Source organism: Scatophagus argus, chromosome 14, assembly GCF_020382885.2.
Source record: "Scatophagus argus isolate fScaArg1 chromosome 14, fScaArg1.pri, whole genome shotgun sequence".
NCBI classification, from domain to species: Eukaryota; Metazoa; Chordata; class Actinopteri; family Scatophagidae; genus Scatophagus; species Scatophagus argus.
The window spans coordinates 6,361,370-6,386,242 of NC_058506.1; the positions used below are offsets into that span (position 1 = coordinate 6,361,370).

The following is a 24,873-nucleotide window of genomic DNA, read 5'->3' on the forward strand; positions in this document are numbered from 1 at the left end:
GTCATCCATTTAACTCTGTTTATGTAACATCTAATAAACTACAGTGACTCAACTGTCTGCAATGTTTTAGTTCTGGTCATTCTTCCTTGAAAGGAACTGTATCAATCTAGGAAGTTGCCCAAAGTTTAAATACAGAGGAGAGGTTCTTGAGAGTTACAGCGAATGACAGACAGACTGATCAGAAAGAGGAGACGCGATGCTGAACTAAACTTCTGTGAGACAGTGGTTTGATGACAAGCTATATAAATATAGCAGATGAGACACTCTAACTTGTTCAGCAGGCTGAACTGACTGAGTCTGGAAAGTCTGAGCCCATCTCTTTTAAGGAGGTCCTTGAGATTGTAGCTGGGTAGGATGTCAGGATGGAATTTTCCAGCCTCAGTACTGGACCTTGTCCATGTTTCAGAGCAGTGGTCCAGCTCTTTGCTGTTTCAAAAGAGGTCATAAGAGCGTTTTATGTAAACGGACAAGGGATATGAATATGCCATTGCAATTGTTTTTACTACTATTTGACTATTATTTTTATTCAATTTAAGCAAATCTTAATGTGCTGATTTGTTATTGCTCGTGACAGTGTGTGTGTGGATCCGTTGTGGGGACAAAAATGTGTGTGTGCGTGTGTATGTGTGTGTATGTGTGTGTGTGTGTGTGTTAGCTCTGTATGGCTCTGGACTGAAATACCTCAGCATATTGAATAGTTTGCCATGAAATGATGAACAGACATTGATGTTCCCATTCAGAATGAATTGTAATAACTTGATGAAACACCATCATCAGGTCAAACTTTGTATTGTTACCAAATACTTGCAAAACTTTAAGCCGACATTCCCATCAGAACCAGCTGAACACTGTTTGTTTGTACCCTGAAGTCTTAGCATATTAACACACATTATCTCTGACACAGCCTCACAGAGCTGCATGGGTGTAGACTCTTAGTCATGTTTTAAAAAGTTTAATTCTAAATCAATGTAGAACAAATGAATGAATGCTTACAGTGTAGTTTGGGTACTTATTGGGAGCTTTCAGTTCTGACTGACTCTTTGTCGCATGCAGGACATGAACTACATGTCCCAGCTGGTTACAGTGAGCGTTACGAAGGCTAAAGGATGTTGTCCTTTTGTGACTCCAACCTGGACAAGCAGGAAAAACATATATGGTGAGTGAATGATGGATGAAGAACTGGCATGTGGTTTGCATAAAAAGAAACGGTAGTAAAAGTTTCGGGGTGGCAAAAAGAGCCTCTTCTTGCTGTGCTGATTTTGCCTGAAACTAGCTGACATCCTGCAGACAAACAAACCTTGTGATTATATTCATCCCTCTGAGCTCCTCATGGCTACTACAGAAACCTTTTATCACTGTGACTTATTTGACTGACAACATTCTTCATTTGTTCTTACTTTTAACTCTTCCTTTCGAATTCATGCATAATTATTAGAAACAAAAATTAGGGAATAAATAAAATGCCTAAAATAAATTGTTCTGAACAAATGTTAATTGAAACTGATCTGAACACATATCTTGTTTTTATCAAGTTTCTTTGACTTGAATGGTTTTTCTTTGACTTGAATGAATTCCAGTTCATGTGTGCATTTGAAGTTGTGTCATTATGATAAGTGGTACACATTTAATACCTCATAACAATATCCACCTCCCTGTCAGCTTCAATTTGTTTTGTCATCCATGTATCTCTGTATGAGTATGAGTGATGAGTGCTGAGCAGACAATGGCCTGGATTCACAGACCAGTTTAAGAGGATAGGTAGGCATTAGTGATAAGACGCTCCCAGTATTCAGGTTTGCCAAATCCAGTGTGCCAAATCCACTGTGTGGCACACTGGATGGTACATAGTGGTCGGTGGAGATACCTGGACTTTTTTTCAGCACTTTGGGGAGACAAATAAGGTAAACCTTGTTGTTTCACTTTGAGATGCAACTCTCTAAAATGTTCTGAAGATTTTTGCACCAACCTCTTTGACATTTTCTATTGTTGGATTAAAGTTTGTTGTCACAAAGCTGTTTTAAGTGTGTTTTTAATTGTGCTCGCTTTGTTGGTACTGGTTTATTTTCCAAGTTCAGTGTTGAATTTTGATTTTGTCATCTTCATCTTTGAGTCTTCAGAGTCATGCCTCTCACCTGTCCTCCTTACTCACAGACAAAGCACAGCATCGTCCCGTGTTGCCTCGTCGCTCTCCTTCCCCTATTCCCCCGGTAAGACTCAGATTCCCTCGCTACAACCATGGTGGTGATGAAGATGAAGTTCCCCTTTCAAAAAAGGGTGAAGCTAGCCCAGGGACTGTGGCTCCTCTCCTGGTGTGCCACAGTGGCTGGAGCTATGACCTTCAGCCTGGGGTGCATCCTGAAGGTAGAGCTCCGCAGGAGGGCAGAGGTACTTTTCAGTTTTTACATGCTCACACTTTGAAGCTTCAAAATTCCAAAGCTTTTTTGTTTCTGACCTTTTCTTTCCACATAAGCATACCAACTAACAGTGAAATTACAGACTTGCTTTATTGCAAAACTGAATGATATGTAATGATGTTTCTTAGATCGTCCTAGAAAGTATGATGAGTTGACTTTGGTCTGCTTGTACTTGTATGCACACACATGCAAACACACACACGGGAAATGCCTACATTGAGGGTCATCAAATTTGTAAGTTGTCAGGTTTACACTTGACTATATACTGATGTGCTGATAATGTACAAGTACACCTGACAGGTGCCACCTGGAATGTCTCTCTTTTGGGAAAAATGTGAACATAGGACAAAGTGTTTTGAAAGGATAAATCAAAACTAATCATGTCAAACAAAAGACCTTAACTGGAGACCAACAAGCAGTTGATACATCTATGACCCACTTTGGAATCTGACTCATCATTTCATAAACTGGGCTCTGACAGTTTTAATCAGCCTAATCCATTCTTCTGAAGGTGATCGTCACACCTTTGCATTATTAATAAGCACTACATCATTTTGCAACTTATTTTTAAAGCATTTTACTCTCATAGATAAATAGATTTCATAATTTCACTATTTGCAGCACCAAAAACTTCATCAAAAAACCCACCAAAATATTTCTTTTCAATTATACAAATATTATGACAAAAAGAGGCCCAGTTGACCTGTTTTAGTTGGATGGCTGTAAAAACCTAAATTTACCAAAATCTAAGAGGTTTACAAAATGTTGGTATGTCACTATCATGTCACTATGTATATTGCATTTTATTTTAACTCACTGAAGGAAAATCAATAAAATCAGTGTAAGAAATCTATTAAAGTCCAATAGATTTTGTGCAGTTTTTTAGGTGTGCAAATGGGAGTTTTCCCACAAGTGCTTGTTTATGCAGGCTTATGCAACTAGCCCAAAGATCCTCTACATAAACCAGTGGAATATGTTTTTCAAAGATACAATACAAAGACACATATACTCTATAACCTCACTGGACAATTTTACAGGGGTATAATAACAATAATTTACAAGAAGAAAAAGAAGAAAAGCAAAAATATAAGTTATCTGTGCATCATGAGCTTTGTGTTTGGTGACTTTTTTGTACCAACACAGTATGCAGTTTTTTTTTAATAAGAAAAGGAAAGAATGTATCCCGTTATGTGCGCCCAGCAATCCCAGAGAAAGAGGTTTTCTTTTATACTGGTACTGTATCGTTTAAAAAAGTTTAAATTCAGGCATGATGACATCCTTACAAAGTACATTCTGAAACATGTTTGCCTTGTTTACCTACATGAAATGGATAGAATTTATATGAATTGCATTATTATGTGATTACAGGTAATGGATAACTCAGACATACATATTGTGCCCAACACCCTCATGATTGTTGGTCTGGCCTCTTTGGGTATCAACTACTTTGCTTCAAAGATCTGTCAGGATGCCCTGGATGCCGGGCGATTTCCTCGCTGGAAGAACTTCTTGAAGCCCTACTTTGCTGTCTCTTGTTTCTTTACTGTCCTCATGCTGCTAGCTGTCATCATGAGCTATGCAATGAAGGGCAGTCTGGAGTCTTCTCTGAAGGTTGGCCTGAGGAATGGCATCCGTTTCTACAAGGACACAGACACCCCAGGTCGCTGCTTCCAGAAACAGAACATTGATCGCCTGCAGATGGAGTTTCAGTGCTGTGGTAACAATGACCATAGGGACTGGTTTGAGGTGCAGTGGATCAGCAACCGCTACCTTGATTTCAGCTCTAAGGAAGTGAAAGAGTGAGTCTGATTACACTACAGATGAAGAGCCATGAAGTAATATGTCAGCAGTGGTGCAATGTAATTAGTACTGCACTGTACTTTTCTTGACTATTTCCATTTTATACAATATTATACTTTCCTCCACCACATTTGCCTCAGTTTCGGGTACTAGTACACAAAGCTGAAAACAAGGCTGTTTTTCTGAGCATGTGGTTCTCAAACTACAAACATACGATTATCTAATATAATATGATGATTGCTGTAGATTAAACTACCAACAGTATGTATGGTAGTTAAAATAAGCTCATCATACACATCACAGCAGTGATATTGATCTTAGTATGGTATTAAAACTAAAGGCAAAAGACCTAAATATCTCTTCTAATACTGTATGTTGGTAATCTGACACATACTTAACTTGTTTCCTCAGCCGCATCAAGAGCAACGTGGATGGCCGTTACTTGGTAGATGGGGTCCCATTCAGTTGCTGCAACCCCAGCTCTCCACGGCCATGCATCCAGTATCAACTCACCAACAACTCGGCTCACTATAACTATGAATACCAAACCGAGGAGCTCAACATCTACCTCCGAGGCTGCAGAGAGGCCCTGGTAAACTACTACATGGGCCTGATGAACACCATTGGGGCTGGAGTTCTGTCAGTCTTCCTCTTACAGGTATATTATACATGAAGAATTACAGTGATTTCATGCAGCTGGTGGTGCTTTAATTTGGAGGATGGCCAGGGTATGATATTGCCTTTATAGGGATTGGTATGGATACTGAGGTCATACTAAGTTTATCATTGGGTTATGGCCTTACAAGCACATGAAACATTCTTTTCTATGGGTCTGATGGCCACAGTTTTTACAATGTCCATAGAGTCTGTGTAGATATTTGTTGATGTTCTCTAACAGAACCTACTCTACATCTAAGTCGTTCCCCCATTTTCCACCTCCTCCTCCTCCCCAGGGCTCTGTGCTGGTGAGCCTGCGGTTCCTGCAGACCTCCATGGAGGCAGTGGCAGGGAAGGAGAACACAGAGATTGAGACAGAAGGGTACTTGCTGGAGAAAGGAGTCAAAGAGACCATCAAGGAGTACGTTGACCCAGTCTTGAAGTTCCTCCTGCTTACCAACCAGGTGGAAGAGGGTACTCCAGCTGCTGCTCCAGCTGCTGCTCCAGCTACCACCTAAATTACAAATTATGTACACAGACACATGTAAATAATTTTTACACAAAGAGAACAACTAATGTATAATTAATTCAATTTGAAAACAAATGTCAATCTCATATTTCTATGAATTTCACAGATTTAGGGATAGTGTTTTTTATTGTCATGTAAAGATCACAGTTTCAGTAAATGCTTACTGTACTGTCCCATTCAAATTGTCCCATCTTCTCCCCGTCAGTGAAAGGAGTAGGATTATGAAGACTGATTAACTGATGTCAGTAATGCAGTGAAAGCCATTAAGTGTGTCCTCTGTTCTGACATCTTTGTTAAATCTTTTAATCCCATTTGTTAATACTCAACCTGCTGCCCTTGCAGTTAGACACCTGTGTCAGGTGGATGTAAGATGACAAGTGAACTATGCTAAGGTTTGTTTGCTTAAGAAATTCTAAATTACTGACAGAAAGATAATATTGAGATATAACTCTGTGTTCTTTACCCAAGTCCCTGTCCACTTCATTGAATTTAAAAGTGAAGTATTCTACATGCTCTTTATTTCACAAAGTAAAAGATTTGTTGATCTCTGGGATTCATTTCTAATGTCAACCCATCTGAATAGCTTTATTAAAGGTCCTTTTAAAAACATCTCTTGATTGTCTTGAGTGATGTTCTTGGGTTAGGCAGAGATTTTCTGAATCAAGCCCAGTATGACTCCTGTGAAGGTCTAGAGATGAACATAGTTGGATCTAAATGGCAAATAAAGATCTCAGGGATTTCCCAGGTATTATTAATACAAAAACTCCAATCTGTGCCACTCATGGCATGTAGTTATAAGCTGTTATTTATGCTATATCTTGACTTTCTGGAGGTGTACTGTTTATGTTCACCACCAGATCATCAGTTTTTGATTCATATCATTTGGGCATACTGTATATTGTACAGTAATTTAATGATTACTGTTGATCGAAATATTATATAATGTCCAAGTTTGACATGTACGTTTATGTGTCAGACTTGGAGATTATATTATATTTGCATATGGTGGCAGGTTAAACCTGTTAATTGACATGTAGAATAATACCATAACACAAATCAAGCGATGTCTCTGTGTCAGAGATGAGAGGTGTTGATTCATAGTCATTTTTGTGGCAGTAGCTTTCATATTACTGTAACCTACTGCATTAGAGCTATATGACATTTCTGTCTGCCTGAAGTATGACACAACAGTCTAAAGTGTACTACAACAGCCTTCTACGGTGTAGTGATGGTATGCTGAAGCGCATGTTGTAATTCCACGTTGAGAGAGTCTATTTCTTGACAATTTAATACGCAAATTCTAACAATAAAATTGGTTTAATCTTTGCTGCAATTATGTCTCTTTAACTTCACGTATCAGCCACAGTCTAGAGCAGATAAACAAAATTAATCTGTTGTCTGAGCAGTTGGAATTACTATGACGTATTGATCACGTGACGTGCGACGACGCGCTCTCCGATGTTCGACTGGTTCTTCGACTCATATTTGAGATCAGACTTTTTGAACCTGTCCCGCATAAAACATTCAAAATGTACACAGTCTGTTAGTCGATGTATTTTCGCTTTGGATTACTTGTCCTTATCTGATTTAATGACTTTACCCCTCATGAATACCTAATTTAAATTACGATTTTGAATCTCCCAGCTTGACTGTCACGCCCAGTAAAGACTGGTTCAGAATAAGCGAATCATTTTGAAGGCACACACTCAAACTGTTGCAGCTGCCCGGAAAGCTAGTCAGACAACTGGCTAACCGTGGTCAGGGAAATAACAACGAATCGTTGACTAAGTTAGCTGATGTATTTACCAGTAGTTACTGTAGGCCTAACGTAATTTACAAAATTAACAGGATCCCAGTTAGAGCATTAGCTGCAAGAGGGGGGAGATTTACAACTGGCAGGTAGGTGGATAACAGATACATTTTGTTCCACCACTTGGCATTAACACTAAGTCAGACTGTTGGGCAAAACACCAAGAGATGGCTAACTAACCACTTAGGTTAAGTGACAAACTCGTTGTCAACTGGCGAATAAAAATGTATTATTGTATCTTAAAATATCGCAGTAACGTTTAGTGGCATTCCCCGTATCCCAGTAGCTAGCATTGTCGTTTCCCTTGTCTCTTAGATAATCAAATTCATTTAAGTGGCCTTGAATGGTTCCCTGGGAATTTTCAACCATTGTTTGGGTTTGTTCGGGCATGTACAGGACAATCCAGTTAAACTTGGGCAGCTAGCTAGCCCTTGTCCCACAGGCCTCGGGATACTGTTGTTATGTCTCTGTGTTTACTAACTAACCATAATTTGGCTGTTGTCAACATTTAGAGGCCTTTTAAATATCATATAAATGTGGTTGAATTACGGGGACAAACGACAATCGTAGACCAACATGGTCAGGTCAACAGTAGTCGACTGGCAGTTTCTGATTGTACAGGATCTTTTCTAATCAAATACCACGTGATGTCGTCGGTTCTTATTGTAGCCTGTTTTCTCATTTGTTGAAACATGACTAAATGGATACTATATTGTATTGGAATATTGGACGATAATACCATTGCTAATATCTGTCTGGTCATCTCTGAAGCAGTTTCTAAGTCTTTATTTCAGTGTAGTTGAACCTAGTGTTATTGTGAGCACTTCAGACACGTAACTCCTTCACAGACCACTCTGGTTAGCCATTTGTGCATAGATAACTTAAGAGGTCTCATCCCATCACACATGAAGATCAAAGAAGTTCGTCCAGGTTCAGTGTCCCTCATCGGAAGCATGGTTAATACATTGTGCAGGGCTAGATGGGAGCTGCAGACATGCTGTTGGCATTTGTGCATTTCATATTGTAGTTGAACACCTGATAACTGCAGCATATATGGAGTTTTCATGTGAAATATGTCAGCTTTGATCAGTACTGATTTGACTACTATTCCTGTCCAGGCTTAGTGTTCTCTAGCTGTTTCTAAAGTATGTTCACAGTTATGCTACTGTGCATGTATTGTGACTTTTTTGTTTGGTTATTCTGTTTCAGATTAGAGATGGAAGGAGATGACTGCAGTTTTCCTCCAGATTCGGACGACCACTCACAAAGAGGAAGTGTTGCTTCCTCTGCAACACTTTCTCGTGGTACGGTGCAGCAAATACTAATCTAACTCATAAAGGATAAAATCACTCCTCAGTGTTTTCTAATGTATTATATTTTTATTTGTAGTAAATGTATTTTAAAGAAGGCTTGAATTTTGAAGTGGTGTTGTTTCTCTTCAGCTAACTTTGTAATTTTTTAAATTATTTTTGTTTGTTCTCACAGCCCAAGATGTCCTTATATACCTGTTTGGCGAGAGTGCAGTACACTTATCAGTAGAAGGGCTTGGCAGTGTCAGTGTACAGGAGTTGGGCCGCAGTGTTCGTGAGGCTCTCAGCATTCCTGAGTCCGCACAGGACGCTTTTGCCTTCTGGCTTTGTTCGCCACTGCTTGGTAAGAACCTTTTTCCACACTTTATACACTCAGAAATGCTGCATCTCTTTGTCTGTAGAGCTATGATATGTGGATGTTGATGTGTACATGTATGATATTTTTCTTTAAACAAAAAATCATAATCTGGCTACAACATATTTCATAATATATGATATTGTTGGCAGGATGTTAGGCAGGATCTGTGTCCAGTTGCCTGAAGAAGTATATATATTATATCATTTATGCAGTGTTGTACTACCAGTATTAGGAATAAATTGGTACAAGCAGGTTGACTACAGTATGTTTATATGTACTGAACTGTTATTAGAGGAAGAATTTAGTTTAAAAATAAGATCAGTTGCTTCAAATTAACCTCTTTTAATTTGTGGCTTTGCCTTTGAAAGCCTTATTACTCGTGATTGTACTCTTCTTTGATATCAGCAGCTCCGGTATCACAATGGTAAACGGGGCAACAATCATCTCACTGTGTTACATGTGCCCCCTCACTACTCCTCAGATTTGCAGTTAAAGGCAAGGCATCAACCATACAAACTGTGTCGGCAGTGGCAGGACTTGCTGTATCGCTTCACTGAGGCCTCAGAGGAAGACATTTCACAAGGTGAGTATTTGGCCTGTAGGTCAGTGTGTTTACATGCACTAACTTAAGCGAACAGTTTTGTCAGGTTTCCATTTTGTAGAAGTCATCTCAACAAGAAACCTAATTTGTTCAATCAAAGTGAGGATTAAACTATTTGGTTTTGAAAGCCAGATTTTTGCTGAAAGAACATGAGTTCTTGGCCGTGTATTTGTAACAGAGTTCTTTATCTCTACAAGATGATTTGTGGGTGTGTGAAACAAGCATTCCTGTTAGGGAGGGAAATAATCACATTGCAAATTAACCAAAGAAAAGAGTGTAAATCTCAGTTAAGAGTAACTAAGTTGTTGTTGTGCAAATATAGTAAATACATTTTCTGATTCCCTGCCTTAAACTGGTTTCTCTCGTCTGTATGCCAAGCACAGCCAGTTGTCTGCATCTGTTCCCTGTGGATTTATACCTTAATAAATTATTGGTGCTTTGTAGCCTGCTCAGGATAATAAAACTGCTGCTTGGTTTGTTTGGAATAAAGAAAAGGAAAGGAAAGGGAGTTGGCATGATAAGCAATAAAGACCTAAAGCTGAACGTTGGTAGTAAAGGTTGGAAAAATGTTGAAAATCAAACAATGAAGAGAAAGTACTTGCTTCATTTTGGTTACTATTTCCTTGTAAAATAATAAAACTGAAGAGTTATCACATTATAAGACAACAAGAGATATTTACACAGGAGAGGATATTATCCTGAAGCACTGACAGCCTGAGCAGTCTGTGGAGTAGTGTCGACAATATGTTGACAAATCCTGTCCAAATGGGAAAACCTGAACATAATGTAATAATTTCTTTGTCTTATATTAAATTGGATATCTTTGGAATTTGGACTGATGGTTTGACTAAACAAGCAATTTGAATATGTCTTACAACTTTAACCATTTTGTGACATTGTATGTGCAAATGAATCAAGAATATTATCGGCAGACTTATTGATAATGAAAACTTTTTTTATAAACGACCTTCTAAAATTAAAGGATCAGTTAACATATTTTCTGCTCTCAGCACTCACATGCCTACATATGCAATGAAACTGAAACTATTATTCCTTCCCTTAATACTGGCTGCAAAAAGCCTCCCCTCTAATATGAGCTGATAAGAGTCAAAATCCAAAGTCCTCACTCTGTGTTAAAAATGCATTCCGCGGTTCAGCTGGAGCTAATGTGATTGGAGTTTGTGGTAAAAATGTGAACGTAGAATGTGAAGGTGCTAGGCACTGACTCATAGTCCGGTGTTATCTGCCAGTACTTTGACAGTCAAAGCAGAACAACCCACACTTGTTAGCTGTGGTGTGTCAGTTCCTTTTCAAAGAAGTGTTGACACTGCTGCAAAGAGCATGTCTGGAAAACAAAAACACCAGTGTCAGCTGACCAGTAATAAAAATGTATCACTAAGTACCCTCAGTGTTGCATAATTTCCTGTGTGCAGTAGGTGGGGTTTTCACACACAATACAGAACCATTAGTTGGAGGGGGGCTTCACATCTACCACACTGTTTGCCTCTATACCTCCATGTCTCCACTCTGGACAGTGGGGTAAAATCTCACCCAGCGATGGCTGGACCAACTGAATATACAGCTGGTCCCCTGACCCTGATGTGTCAGTGTCCTTTGCTTTTTCCTCAGATGAACCATATCTCCAGTTCCGTCGGAACGTGTTTTATCCTAAATCTAAAGAGCTGCAGGTACTATTAACTCTATTTCTCTGCTTGGCATTCATGCACTTTAATGAAGATTTTTGTTTTTTTGAAATAGTAAGTGTTGTCCTGGTCTCACTCCTGAGCAGGTAGAAGATGAGGCAGTGCTGAGGCTTCTGTATGAGGAGGCCAGGAGCAACATCCTCACAGGTCGATACCCCTGTGATCCTGAACACTGGGCAGGTCTTGGAGCCTTGTCGCTTGCTCTTGATGAGGGAACTGGCCTTGAAAGTCAACAGTTTACTACTATAATAAGGCAAGTTAGAAAGGTTGGATAATAAACTTTTGACTGGTTTTTGAGGTAATCGCCTTGTTGACCCATCAGCAACAAAATATTTTGTTGAACTATTTGTTCTCACTGAGTTAGATGAGAAAATCAATCACATTTGGTGTAAAGCTACAGACAGGAGGTTAGTGTAGCTTAGTCCAAAGTTTGAGTTCAGAGGCAAACAGCTAGTATGACTGTGTTCAAATGTAATAGAATTTGCCTGCTGGGTCCTCTAAAGCTTACGAGATAGAACATGTGTTTGTCTTGTTTGTTTAATTCTTTGAAAACCTGAAGTATAGAAACACAGCGACCTCCTGGATTTTCCACTTAGCGTCCTCTCAGTGTGGATCCCAGGCAGTCACTGCATATGCCCAAGAAATAGATGAATATTTAATCCCCTGTAAAACCAGAACTTGACTTTTTCCCGCGTTGGGTTTTGTACAGATTTATTTAACCCCTTAGTCAGATCCAGGCTGGGTGTTTCACCCTGCTTTCAGTCTTTATGCAATGTTAGGATGACTGTCTCCTGGCTGTAGCTTGTGATTCAACGCACAGATGTGAGAGTGATATCAGTCTTCTCATTGAACTTGCAGCAAGAAAACTACTAGGTGTCTTTCCCAAAATGTTGAACTATTCCTTTAAACAAATGAGACTATTTAATTTTAAGTAAATTAGGGGTGACATCTAAAGTTTGCATTGAAACTAGTTGTTGAAACTGAAAAAAACCCAAAACAAAACAGAAATTCATTTAAATACATGGTGTAAATGTGTTGTAACCATATCCACATCCACTGATGTTAACTTGTGGGTCATTTTCTGGTAAGATAATTAGCATTTCATTGCATTTTTTTACATCAAAACACAGTGTACTGCTACTTAACTTTCTCTTTTTTGGCTCTCAAACATTTTGTGAAGGCCAGAGTTTACTTGCTTTTAGTTAGCCTTTTTTAGAAAATGAAGAAGTGTGTAGTGTGTCACTTCAGCTTAATGTGCTGGAACAAAATGACACACAAAAAAAAAACCACATAACCAAATTCATGTCCCTCAACCCACGTACTCTAAAGGGCAGCTGGTGGATTGAGCAGCTTCACGCTTGTCGGCACAATCATCAGCAACAACACATAGTTATTTGATGAAAATCCAGAGGCATTGTGAAGAGGGTCAATGGTTCCTCTCTTGTTAGATGGGGCTTTGATTTTTTTAAATGGCTTTGACACTCCCCTGTGCCACAACAGTGTTTGATAATTGCTTGTTGGTTTATAAGAGCCAAGTGCAAAAATGCACAGAACGACACTTTTGATTGGAGTGGAATGATCATGTGTGTCTTTTTTCTTTGCAAAGCCTTTTGAGACTGTGGTTAAAGGATTAAGAAGTATAGCTCCTCCACAGTGCCTGTGTCTGTCTTGACATTTTAGAAGCTCATGGCACATGTTACAGGTTCGCTGCAGTTGGTAGTAACATAAATAAATTGCTATTTATTTATGACAATTTTGTCTGCTTGCAGTGATGTAATAATGTCTTGGTTTGTATCTGTTTGTGTTGTGGGTGGTAGTCATTGAGGAGATGAGGTCAAAACTTAATTTAAATGGGAAGAGAATGCTAGAAATACTGAGGCTGTAGTTAAGGGAAGGAAATAATGAGTTTTGCAACATCTGCAAGAGCAAAGTGCAAGAAAACAAGATTTAAGAAGAAATGTATTACACTGCAAACCACACAGTATAGTGGCACAAGAGAGTAGCTTGCACTGATACTGCACATTGTTTCAGTATCCTGTTATTAATAAGAAAAAGACACCATGAGATTCAACAGTAAATGTTAACAAAAGAATTATGAATTGAGTATAAGATATGATGCTCTAAATGCATAACACAAGCTTGTCTCGCCTGCTTTCCACAGAGAAAAAAAGCTGTCCTCTTTTGTGCCTGCACATGTCGTCATGGGGAGCGGAGGATTGTTCTCCACTCTGAGAGGGAAGTCGAGCCGTCAGGCAGCGCTGGAGCAGAACCTCTTGGAGGCGTACAGAAAGATCAGCACATCTGCTGGAAACTCTCCTGAGCCCACACAGCTCCTACACCAGTACCTCAACACGTGTCACGCTCTGCCTTATTATGGGTAAGAATTTATGTAATCACTCATTTTTACTCTGTCCGCAAGAGTTAGGTTTAGCTCAAATAATTTACATACCTCAAGTCACTTTATGTTTATTATGTTTTGTTTTATTTTAACTACACAAACAGGTGCGCTTTCTTCCCCGGTGAGATAGACAAACAGGCACAAGGAATTCTGCAAAGGGGGAAACGCAAAGCTGTCAGTGTTGGGATTTGTCTGGAGGGAGTTTATGTGATGGATGTCAAAGAGAAGGTGGGAGCTGGATTCTCTTTGGTTGTTTCTGTAAAACAACAACACAATGGCACTTTGGTTTTCATTTCCATTCATGAAAACTGTTCTGATTTCTTGTAGCATGTGCTGCTTGGCCTGCGTTTTGATGAGCTTTCCTGGGACCACAGCTACCCCGAGGAGGAGGGCGACTCACACATTCTGTGGCTGGAATTCGATGGAGAGGAAGACGGTACTCCTGTCAACAAGCTGCTAAAGATCTACTCAAAACAAGTAAGAAAATGACAAATCACAAATCACCTGATAGGATCATATATAAAACCTGTATGGTGGAGTGTCATCAACAAGCTTGCGTATTGTGGCTTTAGATTGCCTCAGAGCTGTTGAATGTGTTGCACTGATTGGCTGTTTCTGAGTTGCACCTGTCGTGGTAGATCTTGGCTGTCGTTTGAACATCACTTGAAGTATGTCGCGCTGCTGGAGAGGCTGGCAGATGTATTCCTGTTATGTGTGTCTCACTTCAAATGAGGATACGGAGCCGTCTCTCAAGAGTGCAGTGCACCTGGTGTTTTTGAGAGCGTCTGGATCAGGTGCAGCTGCTGTGCCCATGTGAGGAGCGTAGCTCTTGATATTGGTGTTGAACACTAATAGAGTTTACATGTTTGTTTGTGGACTCACATGTATATCATCATCTCTCAGTAACTGCTGGATTGAATAGGACTGTATCAGCCACCAGATGGTGAAGAGATTAATACTTTACTTTGATTACATAATGGCAAAGGCAGTAATACGTAGTCAGGCCAGGCCCTTATCCAAAGCTATCTGAAAGTGAAGCACAGCTGATTATTATGTATACTTCTAAGGATCACACTTAAGAATTTGTATTGTTATTTACTTATTTCTGTATTTGTTTGCTGTCCTGTTGAATAGGCAGAGCTAATGAGCGGCTTCATCGAGTTCTGTGTGGAGCTGAAGCCTGTGCCTGAGGGAGGGGCTGCTGCCGAAAAGGACGGTGAGGTGAGTGTCCCTCAGCAGGGGGGCAGCAACAATGGCGGACGTGGAGGACGGCGCGGGATGCTGCACAGGCAAAACAGTGTTGTGTGCAGCCGGGTCCATACACTTAACACTATCAGCTATGTGGACAATGGTGAGTCTAAAGACTGCGTGTAGTAGTCCAAGCATACGCACAGTACAAGATTTCTGGATCTAGAGGACAATATCCCTGTAGCGACTTGAGTCTGAAAAATGTTTCAATATTTGTCCGTTGTCGTCTTTCAGGAAAAGAAATCAAACGCTTGAAGCCCAAGAGAGCCGCGTCCTTCTTCACCCGACAGGTGTCTGCACCCACGTACTCTGCTGTGCAAGTGACAGAGAGCCTGGAGCAGGGTTAAACTGCCTGAACAGCTGCGTCCCATGCCTCTTTAAAGACCAAATCTGAACATTTTACACTGAGAAAAGACTTGATTCAAACTTAAGACGTTTAACTGATAATATATGAACATGCAAAGGACCAAGCGAGGGATCTAAGTGTGAGTGACGATATTTATCTTTTGAAGTTGTGTATAATAAGAGAGGACAGTAATGTGAAAACAAAATGGAATATATAACAGAGGTGCTGCCAAGGTCATACTGAAGTGGCTATTCATCTAATGGCCATTAATTAATAAGTCTGAGACAAGCCTTAGAGACCGGTGACTCCAGTCAATGACTGTATCATGTCTCATGACCCTTTTGACCTTTCTACAGCTACACTGCTATAACTCAAAAATGTTACACCTCATTTGAGTATAACCACTGCATTACCTCTTTTTACTTTAACTCTTATTGGGCTTCAAACATCAAGTGCACCTCAGTATATCCCCATGTGACATTCAGCATTAGCATTTTGTAACTTTTTCACACTATAAGAGTTACCACAATCTCTTGACAGTCAGCATGACAAAGACTTTTTGAGGGGACGATCTAAAGGCGTGTTTCCACTATTGTGCTTTCTCAAACTGCCAGTGCCTTGTTCTCGTCAAAGGGTGAAGACACTTAAGAAAAGTAGTGGTAGAGACGTGGTTGGTGTTGCTGACTGTAAAGCGTCCGTATGGGAGCGCATAGTCTATGCTGCGGAAGTTTCTTGTGAGTACATTCTTTTAAGTGTTGGACATTGTTAATATTTGCTGATATTTGCAGATGGTTATCGTGGAAAGAAAGTGCAGGTGGCACATCTCACTTTTTTACTAATGAAAATTATATCGAGTGAATGTAGTCTAAACATGTTAATTAACAGAATAAGACAGACATTTAGAGCTTCCAGCTGTAGAAGCTAAAATTATACATTCATAGTACCAGGTCCTCAGTGGGGACAATGAAATGTCTTGCACTGATAAAAGGATTAAACTTTAGTCAAAAACCACCCAAACCCTGCAATAAGTTACAAAAAATAACCACAAATGAGTCCAATAGAAGCCGTCTTCCTCAGTAGTTCAGGTATCATACCATGTTAACCTTCCACTGCAGGTGATATCCATGCACTGGCCCTGGCTTGACTATTACTTGCTCACTTGCGTTATCATAACAAAGTGAAAATGATGCAATACTTTATTTGTGCAACTTCTGACACGAGAAAGACTAAAATAATCCTTTTCAGTGCTTATCAGCACTACTTTAACCTACTGACTCACTAACAACAAATTCAAACTGCAGCCCACTTGTCTACATTTTATCCAGCCATTTGAAACAATTGTTTTCATTGGAAACACGCTTACCTTTGAAATTACTTAAAAGAAGAAGGAGAACACTATGTCAACCATTAATATATACCTTTGTGAGGTTTTTAATGGGTTGATTTAGTTCAAACATAGGACAGTTTCATCAACCCTTAAAAGAACATTAAAAAAAAATCACCTAATTCTATAATACATGTGCAAATGTGTGCTGCATGCATATGGCACAGAACAACCGGCCAAGAGCTTTTGACTATGCTGTTGAAGTACAGTCTATACACCAAAGCTTATCTAACATGCTGCAGCACAGTATGCTACCTAAACTCTGCAGAGACATGGCAGGGTCCTCCACATTTAACAAAACAAGCTCACCTCACTCATGGCCATGAAAGAAGGTATACATCTTTACAATACTGCCTTCCACTTGAACGTGATTTGAGGTGTGGTGGTATTTTGTATTACTCCTAATTCTCCTGAGCATGCAAACTGCAGAATGTTTTTACTTTTTTATGCTTTGACTTGTTAAATGTCAGCCACAGTCTGTAACCTAACTGCAAGACCCCAATATATTGTTGCTAACTTACACTATGCATGTCACATTGTAGAACAGCCATTCCGACAGCCTACACATTGTGTGATACTGCACTATTAATACTAATACACTGTTTGTAAATCTGCAGATGTTTTTGTATTGTTTGTTGGCTTTTACGAGAGAATATTTTTACTTTCATTTTCATGTACTATTCAGTGTTTATACACAAGGATGAAGTGGGAAAAAATAGGTCAATTTAAGCATAATTTTCTCAAGCAGTCACTTTGCAGAAACATTAAGTGCCTTTTTTGTTTGTACTGTTTTTGAGGATTGGAAACCAGGAATTGACATTTTTTGTTATTGCAAGGGTTCAGAAAAAGTGAATTGTGTTTTGTAATATGTTTCCTGCATTTTCAACTAGACCATGCATTTCACCTTTCCTAGCTGATGTGAGTATATTAATATACTGGATAACTACACTGGACTGCTGTTGAACAGTGTGTTTTGGTTCCTTCTGCCTTCATAAACATATGTCTGATATGCTTTTTTTAATAAACAGATGCAAAGAAAGCCCATTTCGCTGAAAATATGTTTGTGTGTTTATTACTTCACTGCCTGAAGCCGAAGAACACCAAAACCATATGTATTCTCACTAACCCTGTTACCGGGGTCTGATTTTATGATTTATTTATGATTTTTCTATTTGCAGATTTCATGTTTTGTACAGATATATTCTGCTCAATCTTTAGTCAAACTCCTATTCCTAGAAAATATTTTGCCATGTGTACTGCTCAGATAATGTAAACATAACTTAGACATCCTCTAACATTTCAACTATGTGCATGTAATAAGGTTTGAAAAAGTATTCTAGTGTTAAATTTTATTATTGGTAATATGATGTGCAGGGTGTAGTGGAGGATGTGAGTGAGTGATCTAACACTGTTAATCCATGTTCAGACAGTGGCTTTGTGATTTCTTATGTGTTTATGGTTTAAAATGTGCTTATTAACTCTTTTATATTCTCTTTTTTATTCACCGATTAATAATTAACCATAACTTTAAAAATACTTGAAATGAATTGGGATATTATTCTACTGTTACAATATTGTTCATGATTCAACATATAGTCTTTTGTCAAGTTTTGAATTCGTGACCCTTAAAATGAAAATTGTTTTCTCTGAATATGAAGCCTGTCAACATTTAAAATTCTGTCTTTTAAATGCAAAAACGCCTCTTTGTTTTATAAAGTCAGAATTTTGTTACGGGACTTTATGACTGATTTTCCATTGTCATATAAGAAATCCTCAAAACCTTTCCATGTTACAGCAGTATTTATCATTTATCGTAGTCACGGGATTATTGTCAGAGCAGCCTATGCCCTTATTCACTTTATTGGATCAGTAACACCTCTGACGACAAACAGTAATCAATATCTATTGTTATTAAAAATTAAAATATCTATTGTTAATTTAAAAAGTGCATTTATGTTGTTCCTCGTGGTCTGCTGAACCGTGAACACCATGACTTGTGCAGCAGTGCATTTCCGTACTGTCAGAGCAGAAGAGTTTCTTTGGCAGAGCTGCATCATTCCTCACCTAAGTGAGTCAAGACTGAACTATCTTGACTGCGCACACTCTTTGACGACGTAACACCGGATAGGCTTACAACCCCGGAAACAAATGCGTTCAAGCTAGCTGCTTGTGTTGTATGGAAAATATGAAATCTTCTTATTAACTACTTTGAAAAGCGTCGTGATAGAGAGGAGGCGACGAAGCTACGCGAATATAGGTCACTTTAGAGCAAGAAGTTAGAGTTTTCAGACAGTGGTTGTCAGTTTTTCCTGCCAGCTGGACGCTCGTCGTTTTTGTTTACGGTCATTTCATTTGTACATTTCTCAGCTGGCCGCTGTACAATATGGACGGTGAGATGGACGGCTCTGTGGCGGTGTCGGAGGACTCCGGCCACGGTAGGAGACGTAGGGTGCACGGCATGCTGAAGCTCTACTACGGGCTAAACGAGGAAGGAAAGGCCGAGGAGCAACCGACGTCCCTGGATCCCTGCGACATTAACGGGCCGCATTTCGACCCCGAGCTCTTCCTCAACAAGGTTAGTGATCGCTGCTGTGTCGCTTCTCCAGTCATACAGCTCTCATAATGACCTCTGCACTGTGTGCCATAAAGACTGCTGTCAACATCAGTGTTACCTGGACCTGCTAAACTACAGGCTCACTTTTCTCTATGCTGTTGTTAAATGAGAGAAATTCGAACATAAATTAAAGCCATCTCTGTGTCATTGCTGCTGTCTCCGTCACTGCACATCAACACGTACAATTTGCTGTAATATGATGGGGAGTCAATATATTAATATTGAGTGGAAGGGAGTTTTTAGCGTCTGGGATACTTCTCATCGATTACCAGCATCAGTTTAAATTTAATGTGAAGTCTTGGAATAAATGCTGAAGAACCACAAAACTAAGTGGGAATATAATTCAGCTTTGGATACATCTGATCTGATCAAAAATTAAGCGCACTGCTCATTTTAACCACATCATGAAAAATCTCTGTGACCGTGATGTGTTTTGTGTCCAAATGCAGCTCAGAAGGGAGTGCTCTCTTGCGGAGCTGATGGACCAGGAGACTTGCATGGTCAAGCAGATCCGCTCTTTGGACAGTGACATGCAGACGCTGGTGTATGAAAACTACAACAAGTTCATATCTGCTACAGGTGAGGATACATCTCAGTCACTGTTAAGTTACTCTTGAAATGTTGTCAGATTTTGTTGAATTGTGCATATCCAGATAGTTGACCCATCTTTCCATGTTTTCCAGACACCATTAGAAAGATGAAAAACGATTTCAAGAAGATGGAGGATGAAATGGATTGCTTGTCTGCTAACATGGCAGCCATCACTGAGTTCAGCGCTCGTATCAGTGGTACTCTTCAAGACCAGCACGCGCAGATCACAAAACTCTCAGGTGAGGCCTGAATTGGCAGTTTGTTTTGCTGAATCACTTCTGGGGGACTTCACGACGGTTATTGTTTTTGACATTTTTGTCTTGCCGTGTTTCATTTCAGGGGTTCACACTCTGTTAAGAAAACTGCAGTTTCTGTTTGAATTGCCTGCTAGATTAAATAAGTGTTTGGAGCTGCAGGCCTATGCTCAAGCAGTGAGATCCCACCGCCGTGCCCGCTGTGTGCTGCAGCAGTACAGCCACCTGCCCTCCTTCAAAGGAATTCAGGACGACTGTCACGCTATCATGGACAAGCTGGCACAGGAGCTTCGGCAGAAGTTCAGGTAGGAAATCTGTGAGCCTACATTCAGATTATACACACGACTGTGTGTGTGAATAATTGTGATTGACGAGTACGCCCAGATTTTATGAACCATAGAAAGAAATAAGGGTTAAATGTAACTGAGTACACTGGAAATCCTTACGTTGTTCTGTCAGACTGATGCCTTAATCTTATCCAAATTCACTCATGCTGCTCAACTAGGTCAGTTAAACAAATATTTGGTATAATGTCAATGGTTTGTCATTATTAGAGGCTGCACTCGCCTACACAAAATGTTTAAATAGAGATTTATTTATGTTTGATATTTTTCCATTTCCTCAAGATCATTTATTTCTACCTGCTTTGTTGTTATCTTGTAGGGATGGTGGATCAAGTGCCAAAGATTTGTCAGAGTGTGTGGAGCTGCTGCTACAGTTGGATGAGCCAGCAGAAGAGCTGTGTGATAAATTCCTGAGCCATGCGCAGTCTCGACTAGAGTCGGACCTCCAGGGTCTGGAAGCTGAGATAAGACCGTACCCGTCTGCTGCAGCCATGAAAGATGTTTCTGCACGCAGGTTGTCATCTACTGCAGCTGCTGGATCACCAACAGATAATTCCCCTAAAATGAGTGCAATACCTTCTCCCACTTCAAACACTGACATACTGGAATTCATTGACAGAGGCTGCAACGAATTTGTCAGCAGCTTATGTTTAGTTATTACATCCTATCAAGAACTATTTATCAACCATGCTCACAAAGGCGAGCTAGCATCCAAAAATATTCCTCAGATGGCAAATGGGAAGTTGCATGCGTTCGTGGATGATCTGGCCGCTCGATATTTCTCGCTAGTGGAGCGGAGAATACAAGAGGAGAAAGGTGTTGCAGATAACTCCCTCTTAGTCCGCGCACTTGACCGCTTCCACCGCAGACTTCAGGCTATCGCCAAGCTGCTGCCAGGCTCTGCTGTGCCAAACCAAGGGACTGAGATTGTGATCCGGGCAGCAACAGAGCGAGTCAAGCAGTACCTCGCTGCGCTGCAGAGCTTCTACATGGACAGCCTGACAGACGTGAGGCAGGCCCTGGCGACCCCTCGGCTCTCTGTGGCCAGTGCTGCAGCGGCTGGAGGCGGAGCTCTTCTAGGGGGTCCGGCCTCCGGCAGAGATGCTCCATCCAGCCTGCCAGAACTCCTCTCATCCCTGTCAGCCTCTATTCTCAATCAGATTAAATCAGTGCTGGCATCAGTGCATCTCTTCACAGCTAAGGACATTACATTCTCCAACAAGCCTTACTTCAAGGTGAGTAATTTTTTTTCTTTATTTAGCACTACTGAACACACAGAGAGTAATTGAATAGTGGCACTATTCCTTTCATTTGTGACATCCTGTATTTTTAGTTTCTGCACAGTGAGTGTGCCAGCTGTTTCTGACTGTCTTCTCCTCATAGGGTGAATTCTGCAGCCAGGGTGTACGTGAGAGCCTGGTGGTGAACTTTATAAAGTTTGTGTGCCAGTCCTCTCGCCAGTTTTGTGAGAGCGCGGGAGACAAGGGAGGTTCGACTCCTCCGGCCCTTCTGCTGCTGCTCTCCCGCCTCTGCTTGGACTATGAAACCTCTACTATCTCCTACATTCTCACTCTCACAGATGAACAGTTCCTTGTGCAGGTAAATGGCTTGCCACAAATGCAGCAGCATGCACGTGAGACCATATTACACTGTAGAAAAACATTATTTAACTACAACTAGCTGAGCACGTTCCTGTGAAATATGACAAATCTGTTATGTTTTTGAATGTGTTTTTTTTTTTTTTAAATGAATTTATTTCGCTCCCAAAAGGTGACCTGGGTAACAGCCACCTAAATTACACGTTTTCTTCTTTTTGTACTTCCTTAGCACCACAGTCCTGTGACACCAGTCACAACTTTATGTGCAGAAGCCAGGGAGGCAGCACAGAAACTACTGAACCATTATGTGAAGGTCGGTTTTCATCTCCAGCGTTCACTGACTTCTCTTGCTGAGGGAAAACTTAAGACCTCAGTGCAGGAAAGTACTTCTTCAAAGAACCTTTTCCCGTAATTGCTTGTGTTTTCTTGTTCGTTTTTACAGGTTCAAGGTCTGATTATCTCCCAGATGTTAAGAAAGAGCGTGGAAACACGAGACTGGGTTAACACCATTGAGCCACGAAATGTCCGCGCTGTGATGAAGAGAGTGGTGGAGGACACCACCTCGATAGATGTCCAGGTAATCGCAGTATCGCCATCAGTCCATGCATTGCTTTCATCACCGTGTATGAGAAAGTGGTCTTATCAACCTTCGTGATCCATCATAGGTTGGCCTTTTGTATGAAGAGGGTGTGAGGAAAGCGCACAGCAGTGACTCCAGCAAACGGACTTTCTCTGTTTACAGCAGCTCCAGGCAGCAAGCCCGCTATGCTGCCAGCTATACTCCAAGGTGAGTCAGCTACACACACACACACACACACACACTGGTGAAGCGATGAAACAAAGTGCAGTATCAGTTTTGTGGGGTGTAATCACTTAATTTTAATGTAATTACAACATATCAGACTTTGACAGGGACAGAATGAAGTCTTGGACTTAATTTAGCAAGGTTTTTGTCGTTTCTTGGACATTTAAGAGATATGGTTTAAGATTGAAAATATGTAAATCATGTCAAGAGCACTTTTCTAAATCTAAAGCCACGATTGAACACTAGAGATGGCCACCAGTTTTACATGTCCACCATTAATTCTTCTGCACGGGGATAATTAATAGGGAATTTAATTGCACAAACGTATTCCTACTCTGCAGGATGCTGAACATAAACTTACTAACATGTTGAAGTCCAAAGTTTTCAATGTGTAAACATCTTTTTCCAGCTGAAATTTTTTTTTATCTGTATTACTTTGCTGAGATACAGGTAGCTATTTCAGCTTCATCCTAAAATCAAATCCATCCATGTTTTTGAAATACAGGTGTAATTAGGTGACGTTTGCACGTTTTGAATGACAAATGTCTGCATGAAATGTCAAGACTGAGTTATTGTGGAAAAGAGCTGGTTCATATGACAAGGTCGGCCAAAAACTCAGGAGTGTTTGTAATTGTTTTGAATGGACACAGTGGTAGCCTAATGGAGACACAATGTTGTTAAAATACGGCAATAACAGCATATGTTTCAAACAGTCTCTCCTGCAAGGCATTCAGTGCTGGAGTAAAGTGATGACATATGGCCCATATATGAGTGGTTTAGGATGATACAGAGGCATGCAGCAAATCCGTATTACACTTTCACTGCAGGGGGAGCAACTTGTGACTTTAATCATAAGAATAAGGTCATTGTGTTAATTGTGTTTTCACTTGAATGATGTGTCTGCCTGCAGTGCTCCCATGGACACTAATCTCCTGAGCAACATACACAAGCTGTTTTCTGAGAGGATTGACATCTTCAGCTCAGTGGAGTTTAACAAAGTGAGTACAGGTCTTCGTTATACTATGACGTAGCGTTCAGTGAAAATCATCTCCCGCTCACACACCCCTCCACTGTCCCAGGTCTCCGTGATGACAGGAATTATCAAAATCAGTTTGAAGACGTTCCTGGAGTGTGTCCGTCTGCGCACCTTTGGCCGTTACGGGCTTCAGCAGATCCAGGTTGACTGCCACTACCTGCAGATGTACCTGTGGCGGTTCGTCTCCGACGAGAACCTTGTGCACTTCCTGCTGGACGAGATAGTGGGGAGCTCGGCCCACCGCTGCCTGGATCCTGCCCCAATGGAGCAGAGTGTGATCGAAGTCATCTGTGAGCGAGGCTAAAGCTTGGCGTGCTGCACAGACAGCTAGTGTGCTCCAGACGCCATATCACAACTTCAGATGTGATAAATGTTACATTAACCAATCCACATTTAATTATACTGTAAAAAGGTTGTTTTGCACAAAATCTCATTAACATTTGTGAAGATTTCAATACTCCTGTCACAGCCTCAAGGAAAAAGCGATGAAACTTTCTGCATAACATTTTAAGCCTTTCAACACTATAAAAAACCAAACAACAATTGACTATTTTATCATCAAGAAGATTAAATCATTGTCTGACAGTGAATTTGAGGCAGGTCTATGTTACATTCCAGGCACTAAGCATACAAAGTGTACGAAGTGTACATAAGTAGTTAGAATGAGTAGATAGAAACTAAATTAATTATCCATGACTTGATCTAAAAATTTTAGCACATATTCCCCTTGAAGGAGATGTGTTTCATGTGAATACAGATTCTTAATGACAAAAAAGAAAAGTTCACTCTTGTGGGAATCTCATGTATTAGTAAATGCTTTTTGGGGGGTATTTGCTGAGTAATTTGCAGTCTGAATGTCATCTGGTTATATAATCCATGTTTAACACAGCTGCCTTCAGATGAGCTGATTGTTTTCTGTGCATCTCTTTTGCAGATCAACACTATCTTTTAGGAATGTTCTCGATTATATGTCCACAATAAACCTGTATGAATGTGAGATTCAACATTTGTTTGTTTGTTTTTTTCATAAGAAAACAGTCTCAGCCCTGTTGAAATGGGCAAAATTAAAAAAA

General features: G+C 40.2%; 3 protein-coding genes across 3 annotated transcripts; all 3 read left to right on the plus strand.

The window, feature by feature from the left end:
• The first annotated feature begins 2,179 nt into the window (after nucleotides 1-2,179).
• rom1a (retinal outer segment membrane protein 1a) lies at nucleotides 2,180-5,395 on the plus strand. Its single transcript, XM_046411287.1, has 4 exons — nucleotides 2,180-2,385; nucleotides 3,783-4,213; nucleotides 4,626-4,872; nucleotides 5,168-5,395. The coding sequence occupies exons 1-4, from the start codon at nucleotides 2,236-2,238 to the stop codon at nucleotides 5,387-5,389; spliced, it is 1,050 nt and encodes a 349-aa protein (XP_046267243.1). The 5' UTR covers nucleotides 2,180-2,235; the 3' UTR covers nucleotides 5,390-5,395.
• A 1,689-nt stretch (nucleotides 5,396-7,084) lies between these two features.
• frmd8 (FERM domain containing 8) lies at nucleotides 7,085-17,616 on the plus strand. Its single transcript, XM_046410165.1, has 11 exons — nucleotides 7,085-7,299; nucleotides 8,420-8,514; nucleotides 8,696-8,863; nucleotides 9,360-9,461; nucleotides 11,109-11,167; nucleotides 11,269-11,435; nucleotides 13,344-13,559; nucleotides 13,685-13,808; nucleotides 13,908-14,057; nucleotides 14,715-14,931; nucleotides 15,063-17,616. The coding sequence occupies exons 2-11, from the start codon at nucleotides 8,427-8,429 to the stop codon at nucleotides 15,173-15,175; spliced, it is 1,404 nt and encodes a 467-aa protein (XP_046266121.1). The 5' UTR covers nucleotides 7,085-7,299; nucleotides 8,420-8,426; the 3' UTR covers nucleotides 15,176-17,616.
• A 1,025-nt stretch (nucleotides 17,617-18,641) lies between these two features.
• vps51 (VPS51 subunit of GARP complex) lies at nucleotides 18,642-24,804 on the plus strand. The gene is made up of 12 exons (XM_046410164.1): nucleotides 18,642-18,833; nucleotides 18,926-19,133; nucleotides 19,622-19,751; nucleotides 19,856-20,002; nucleotides 20,103-20,322; nucleotides 20,681-21,596; nucleotides 21,745-21,960; nucleotides 22,189-22,272; nucleotides 22,402-22,536; nucleotides 22,625-22,746; nucleotides 23,675-23,762; nucleotides 23,844-24,804. The coding sequence occupies exons 2-12, from the start codon at nucleotides 18,942-18,944 to the stop codon at nucleotides 24,102-24,104; spliced, it is 2,511 nt and encodes an 836-aa protein (XP_046266120.1). The 5' UTR covers nucleotides 18,642-18,833; nucleotides 18,926-18,941; the 3' UTR covers nucleotides 24,105-24,804.
• Nucleotides 24,805-24,873: the final 69 nt, after the last annotated feature.